The following is a 7,993-nucleotide window of genomic DNA, read 5'->3' on the forward strand; positions in this document are numbered from 1 at the left end:
CTCATCAGAGAAAATGGCAGCGCTTGTCATTTCTTGCTAACATTTAACATAACCCATGTTCACGTTTCCCTGACAGGTGGACATTGTTCAGTTCTACAAATGTCGTCTCTAGAATAACAACTGAGTTGGTTATTTGCTCAAGCGGCATGAAATAGTCCATTTAATTCCACTCAAACGTGTTACACCACGATGAAAACCCATCAGGAGAAGGTGGTGGTAGATGGCTAGAAAAAGACTCCAATCAACAGCCAGTGTTTCTTTTCATTACGACTTCTATCCTTTATTAACTTCAAAGAATTAGTTCAACACAACAAAGCTTTATCTATAATCTAAAAATCTGAACTCCAAGCAGTTTCCTGGATGTTTTTTTTGCTCCTGTCAGTGGTAATTTTTCACTGCAATGTAAAGTCCTGCACCTTTATGGAAACTAGAAGTAGCCAACTGTGTGGTATGATTTAGATCCGATACCACAAATCCTAAAAATAATTTCTAACTTTGACAATTTATTTTACAAAAATTAAAAACCAAACAAACCTAGAATCAAAATGTACACTTTTCCATATTTGCTCTGTGAGACCAAAGCCTGCAATTCAACTGAAAATTAATGGAATTTTTATCACATGAATTGTGGTTGTACTTCATGACTTCACAGATTTTTTTTTTTTAGTTTTTTGCAAAATCTGTAAGGAGCAAATGATTTATTGTATGGCATTTATTTTAATGAGACATAAAATAAATATTCTGGGGGAAAATGACCATTCTACGCTCCGCTCTGGTTGATTTTACTCACTGCAGATCTCACATGATTAGTTTAAGGACTGTTGCAAAATTGAAAATCTTACAATTGCTTCTGTAGTCACAGTTTGTGACTCTGATAAATGTTGTAACGTTGGCGAGTTTTTAAAGATGACATGCTGTTCAAACTCACCAGTGGAAGCGGATTAATGGCGATGATCACAGTCTTTCCCTCAGGGTAGCTGGCTAAACCTGAATAAAGTGCCCCCTCACTAATGAGGTTGCCAGATCAGTAAAGTGCTCATAACATCCTCTGATTAGACCTCCAGGTGTGAGGCGTTGCTGTCTGGTAGCATTGTGCAGCTGCTTGTTTCAAACTCATGTCTCTCGAGTCGGCTGTTTCGGTTGAACCCATATGTGTCCGTTACAAACCCACCACCCCACCAACCCCGTCACTGTGCACCTGCCTGCCTCCTTATGCACTCTCTCTGTCCACAGGAAACACCACAGATATCAATGACAACAGGTAAGACTGGTGCACCTTTTTCTGATTACTGCAAGACGTCTGCTGCTGTCGGTTGCCGTCTTTCTGCAGGCTTTTGTGTTGAGCTGAAACCTACAAAATGTAACTTGTGTTGAGTGTTTTAGGAAGAGATCAATTTAGTGGCTTATTTTAGATCTTATATGGGCTACTGGTGGTCACAAATATTACCTTCATGTTGGAAATTATTATCTGGCAGTTAATTTCAGATCTAGATGTAGGTGACTTGATGCATATACTGTGTTTTGGTAATAGTCAATAACAGACCACATCTTTTAGAATTGCACTTCCACATTCACCTTGCATGCACTGATCCCACTTGATTTTTTTTTTTTTTAGACTTAACTACTCTTAACATCACAGACTTGCCTCCCTCACTGCTGTGTCTTTCTGCTCTGTTGCTGCCCCCTTCTTGCTGTCTCTGTTACTGCTGCTGTGGATGCTGCTGCTGCTGCTGCTGCTGATGATGATGGTGGTGGTGATGCTGCTTCAACGGCCTGTGATTCTGCTGTGTTGTTTAGCATGTGTCTGAATGTGACTTCTGTGTCCAGAACTGATGTCTGTGACAATCAGGACAAAGCCAAACTCTACAGCCTGCAGCCCGAGGCCTCAGCCAGCTAATAGTCCTGAGCAGGTAAGAAAAGTAGAGGAAATCCTTATTTTTTTTGTTGTCTATGCTTCACAGTGTGGCTGTAAAAATCACAGATCAGCAAAGTAAGCAAGGTCCTAACTATCTAATTAACAATTAAAGCGTGAATAAATAAGAATATCTGTGAAATAGATACATTCATGAAAAATCAGAAGAGAAAAGCTCATTATTTGATAGCTGCTCTTCTGTTTGTGATGTAAGAGTTAAACATATCTGCTTTATACAGTACTGCAGTGATTTTGAAGCGTTTTCCTTTTTAAATTACATCTAACACTTTATATAAATGTTTATTGTCCAAAAGTCTATCTCCAAATGGGAACTTAAGTCCAGATAAAGGGACCTCCTGAGAACACTGAGCCTGTCCTTGATTTGTAAGCGAACACTTATTTCGGCGTCACCGATGTCAAATCTCATACAATTGAACCTTTTCAGATTGTAGATACATCTGCAACTGAATGCATTATTCAGCAGTACTGTACGACATTTATACTGAATAATGAAACATGTCAGCTTTAAGAGGAGATGATCTAATAGTGTAAATTGTAGGCTGCTTGAAAACACAGCCTTCATAAATCTAGGTTGAAACAGAAATTCTTTTTGTTGTTGTTTTTTAACTTTTGCTTTAATAGTGACTTAGTAGCATTTCACTGTGCATCTCTGTGGTGTCATGAAATAATGTAAGAACTGATGCACTGGGCTGAGAGCTGTCCCGTCTTACATCACAGTGTCTTTAGGGTCCATTTGGTCTCAGCTCTCTGGTGCTCTGGGACACTGCAGCTGCAACGCTGCCAGCTGCAGGGCGAAACGACAGATTTTTTTTCTGGGGCCTCCCTCCATCACTAAAAATACCTCACTCGGTGCACTGTGAGACACTTTGCACAAAAATGAATAACAAACAGCATCTGTCTGGGATCAGCACTTTCTTTTTTTAATTACCTCCAAATCCCAGCTGAATATTATGAAAAACGTTGCTCTAGGAAACACCCATATGAGAAATGGGAATTCAATTGTCACTGCTTCTGTGTTTTCATCTCATTCTACTACTTTTGCTCTCGCAGGATTTCCCTTGGTTGCCGTTTTTGTGTATTACAGTTATTACATTTCCACCTCTGCTTGTTTCAGAGGCAACAGAGCGAATCGACCTCAATTGGAGCTGTAATTTAATATGTAATTTTCTATTTTAACTCCCCTGTTGTCCTCATTTATGGACACCAAAAAATATTGTTTCCTTGCCTGAAAAAAATCCAAACATTCAGCAAAAAAAAAAAATCACAGATTTCTGAAAATTTGCAAAACCTTCAGGAAGAAAATTCCAATATTTCCTCAAAATTTTCCCTTAGTTTTATTAACGAAAATCTCCCAAATTTGACAAGAAAATTCTTGTGAATATTTTCAAAAAATGACTAAAAATCTTCCCAAAAAATCCTAAAAATATCTAAAGTGATTACATATATATCAGTAAAACTTCTAATATTTTCTTTAAGAACATTCACATAAAAATCAACCAAAATCCAGCGAAATTCGCTGGATTTTGGTTGATTTTTATGTGAATGTTCTTTAAAAAAATTTAGCATTTCCTTTTTTTCCACCAAAAAATGTTCAAAGATTCCCCAAAAATGTTTAAAGTGTGGACATCAGAAGTTTCACTGTGAATTTTTTTTTTCTTCATATTTTCAAACTTTAAAACGGGTCAATTTTGACCCGCAGGACGACGCCAGGATTAACTAAAGTAGCTAGTATACCATTCAGCCTGCAGACTGAGAACTGCACTGAAGGTGTTTTATGATGAATCATAAAATAACTTAATCTTTCAGTCTCTGCAAACTGTCATGAAGTTTTCAGCAAGCAGAGTAAATATAGTTTTGCACACAGCTGGTGAGTTTTACAAACTGTGAAGTCTAAAAGCGGCACCAGACTGTTCCGTGCACTTCCCAAAATGACTCCGAGTGAAGACACCAGACATAAAGCGACTCAAGACATGTTCCTTCTGGCAGTGTTGGCATGACTCACTGGCTGCTGCCTCTTCTTCTCTGCCATCTTTCTATCCGCCTGTTTCTCTCAAATGAATCTGACTGTTGCTTTTCCTCTGTTTCTCTCTCTCTCTCTTTCCAGGCAGACATTTTTATCTGAGGGCCTCCTCTGTAAATCTGCATGCAGCTGATCACTGTCCTCCCAGACTCCCCTTCCTCTCCCAGCCTCACCTGCTGTAAACAGACCTCCTGTGTCTCTTTTCTTGCGCCCTGCTTGCTCTTCTTCAATCCCTTTCTTCCTTTCTGTGCTGTGGTGTGTTTGGGGTATATGTGGGTGACAGTTTGGCAAGCACAGCATCTCAAACGCCTGACCTGGCAGCCCACACCCCGCTCCCCCTCGAGGTGGAATACAAAAGGAACGCAAATAGAAAGGTGGGGAAGAGAAGGTGCAGTGCGGTGGGTTACCACTAGGAGGTACTGTTTGACTCGGTGAGGGGCACTGTGAAAATGAAACTCATGAATTCAACAGTGAGCTGAAGTTAGTCTTGAGCATTGTTAGTATTATTATTGTCATTATTATTATTATACATATGGAGTATCTGGAAATGCAAAAATACAGATATCTGAAAACACAAACTTGAAACGTGTCGAACAACATGAAAACAGTGTGAAGCTTGTGCTCACTTTACTGATATTTACACTTTTGACTGCATGTTGATTTTTGATGTTGGTCTTCGGCATTTTTCAGAAAACACGTGAGAGAGGAAGAAAGCTAGTCAGGCAGCATTGTCATGAAATTCTCTTCCAAAACCTAAATGGAGAAGCGAAAGAAATTTGTTTAAATCCCATTAAAATCCCATTAAAAGACCAAAAGCGAACAATGCCCTTCACTGTCTGTCAATTCTCTCTGACTTCCCCGGTCTGTCTGTGGCTCTGAATAAATATTTAAAAAAACAGGCCATGATTATATTGTTTCGTTTGAAAAAAGGCTTAGTAATTTCCTAAAACCACAGGGGCCTGCAGTTTTTAGCAAACATGACTCAGAGCAGAGTAAATATTACATTTGTCAGGGACTATTTTCAGCCATAGATTAAAATGCAGTCGATGCTCTAGTGAGCACTTACAGCAGCAGGATGGAGTGTGTGGGATTCACTCTAAATAAATCTGCATTCCCTGAGTTTATTGTAATGAACAGGATATTAACAAGTGAAATAGTATGGCTAATTAATGTGTCTTTAATGGGTTTTGCACACAAGACGGCTATATGAGGCTTTGAAAACACAAGCAGTTCTTGTCAGGATCAGTAATTCGTTGTTGGCTTTGGTCTTTTAATGGAATTGGTTGGAAAACAAAAGAATAAAAACAGACTTTTCATTTGGCAAAATAATTCTAAAACATTCTTCTCCCATCCCCAGAATATCAGCCTGATTATTATATGAATTTCTAGTGTCAACAGTGTCAGTAATCATAGTAACAACAGTTGACTGTTGCCACTTAGACTCAGCTGCGTTAGCTGAAACCTGGCCAAGCTTAAGCTTTGACAAAGACTACTTCTGATATTTGACCTTTTTTACTCAAGTTATACAAAGGAAAATGTAGTTTCTATACATAGTAAAGCATGTGAAGCTCTTGAAGAGTTTTGTGTTTTGCCAACCTAGAAAACTAGATGCTATGTTACAATGTTTTCTCTTATTGGATCAAAAGGAAACAACCTCCTGACCTCTCACAGGTTTTAGAACTGAATTTTTGAATCTTGATGCTTTGTCTTGTTCTGGCAGTGGCATTATCTCACAAAGCACAGGAACGACACAGTGCTAAATGAGGAAGCTGGTTAGAGCATTGTTTAAAATAAAAATACGCAAATATTCAGTGGTTAACATCAGTCGCCACGGCATGTCTGATTTTTGATACGCATCACTTGCTTTAACTAATCAGAACCAACCGAGTGAAGACAAAAACACACAAAGGCTGATTGTTTTTAAAGGACTCATTGTGTCGTTGTAAAGAGACTTTTAAGCTGTAAATCATCCCTAAAAAACTGCCTGTCAGGGATCGTCTGTGAAATATTCAGTCATTGTCATGTCATCTAAGAGCATGGCGGAGTGATAACAAAAAAAAGTGTAGCAACTATTTTTATACTGCTAGTTTTAGTTAGAAAGAATAATATATCATTTAGCATTTGCACTAACTTGCAAACGTTATTCATTTGCTATTTATTCCTAATTTATACCACTTGTTGAATGTGAAGCATTTGTTTTTTATTTCGATGCGTAAATGTTTTATCCTCATGTGTTTCTTACAGTAGAAGGTTTCGGGTTTCCACTGTCTAGCCATTTTTGAAAATGTATGCGTGTGTGCGGTTCCAAAATGAATCCGTCAAGGAGACGACGACTCTTACGGCTCTTTGTTGAAACGCCTCAGTGAAACCAAAGCCTGAGTTATATAAAGAAGATCTCGATCCGTAATCGGCTGTATCTGTTGGAGACATGCACAGAGGGTTACTGTGGGTTATCAAGAGCTGATACAGTCTTGTCTTATCCGGCTGAGACACACTCACTGAGATATAACCCCTCATCTGTCAGTGAGGTGTTTCACCTTTGACCTTTTGGGTACAGATAAGTTATAAATCCTGGTTTACTTGGGGACAGTCGGAGTTATCTCAGCAGATAAGTTGATTAACTTAGGCACTGTCTCCAGTGTTGGTTAGTTATTCCATGTTACCTCTCAGACTCCCTCTATTGACTTCCTGATCAGACATTCAGGATGAGCGAGTCAAGGGTGAAATGGAGGAACTGTACTGAGCATGTGTGTTCTCAGAAAGACATAATTATCAGTCTCTTGCTGTTTGACTTTCTGTGATCTTTGAAGTAAAACAGACCAATAACATTTTGTACAATAGCCTCCAAACTAGAGTGTGAATAATAATTACACATATGACGAATAGATGACCAACTGGAGAGAAGACTGACAGGGATAGCAACAAACACAGCTGTGTTTAGGAGGAACGTTCAGTGTTTTGTTTTTTTTAACCACCTGGAACATGAAGTGAAACATTTTTTGCCTAAACTTGCGTGTATTATGGGATTCATATTTCTGTACTGTGTGTTGTACAGTAAACCCTGATCAAATTTGATGACGATTTGAAGTATTTGCATTTTGCTCTATAAATATTTTGAACAAAACCTCGTCTAGGTTTTTGTTCTTCATTGCAGCCGTTTTAAAGTCTCCAACTCACCTACCATGCATGTTGTTGACCTGCGTGACAAAATACTTGGAGAAAACCTGCACAACCACAGGAAGAACATGGAAACTTTATTTGGAATTATTTTGAAAGCATGCACACACAATGCATCACTTACAAACGCACAAAGTTACGAATTTGCCTGCTGCAGTTTACACTAAATTCATAGCAATTTCCTTTTAAACGCAAAGGTGTTTCTTGTTGCTGACCCTCTCCTCTCATAAAAAATGGAAGTTTGTCAGAAATGTATGCAGCACTTCAGCTGATTATTTTCCTGATGCTCTCTTTGTTCCTCTTCGTTGCTCTTTACTCTCGCTGTAACACTGCAAATGTTCAAATTGAGTCATTCTGAAAGGTCAAAAAGGGTAACCAAAATTGAATTTGTTTACATAACCTATAGAAACCACGAGCTGAATGTGAATAGCTTGTGTTTTTTTCTTTGTTCCTTTTTTTTTTTTTGTCAATCGTTGAAAACAGATATCCTGCCGACGTGCACTTTGGTTGCACAAGGATCTGTAAATGTTTGGATGACTGAGTGTGCGTCTGTTACTTTTCTCACTGTTCTGTTAGTCTCACAGTAACTGTAACCAAACTGAAAATATTCTGGCAAGATAAATAATATGTGATACCCTAAATATGCAGAAATAGAACTGAAATGTGAGTGGTTTAAAAAGAGAGGCAAAATGTCTGTTTGTATGTACAGTTGTGTGTGTTGGTTGGTTTGTTTAAAGCGTGTGATTTAGTGCATGGAGTACTTTCTTCTGTAGCCGCTGAGTAACAGTCCTGTTATCTCACGAAAACTCATTTCAATAAATATGATCCTGTGTACATAGTGTTATTACACCGTCTCATTTACT

General features: G+C 38.5%; 1 protein-coding gene across 3 annotated transcripts in view; it reads left to right on the forward strand.

Annotated features, from left to right (window-relative positions):
• The window catches only part of kif5ab (kinesin family member 5A, b), a 68,584-nt gene extending 60,607 nt beyond the window's left edge, over window positions 1-7,977 (forward strand). For 2 of the 3 annotated variants that reach the window (XM_022206223.2, XM_051948807.1), the window contains 3 exons: window positions 1,234-1,261; window positions 1,798-1,910; window positions 4,038-7,977. In XM_022206223.2, the coding sequence (XP_022061915.2) occupies window positions 1,234-1,261; window positions 1,798-1,897 (128 nt within the window). In that variant the 3' untranslated portion in view covers window positions 1,898-1,910; window positions 4,038-7,977. The remainder of the gene's footprint in view (window positions 1-1,233; window positions 1,262-1,797; window positions 1,911-4,037) is intronic. The other variant, XM_022206300.2, reaches the window with a different exon arrangement.
• Window positions 7,978-7,993: the final 16 nt, after the last annotated feature.

This window comes from Acanthochromis polyacanthus, chromosome 5 (genome assembly GCF_021347895.1).
Source record: "Acanthochromis polyacanthus isolate Apoly-LR-REF ecotype Palm Island chromosome 5, KAUST_Apoly_ChrSc, whole genome shotgun sequence".
In the NCBI taxonomy this organism is placed as follows: Eukaryota; Metazoa; Chordata; class Actinopteri; family Pomacentridae; genus Acanthochromis; species Acanthochromis polyacanthus.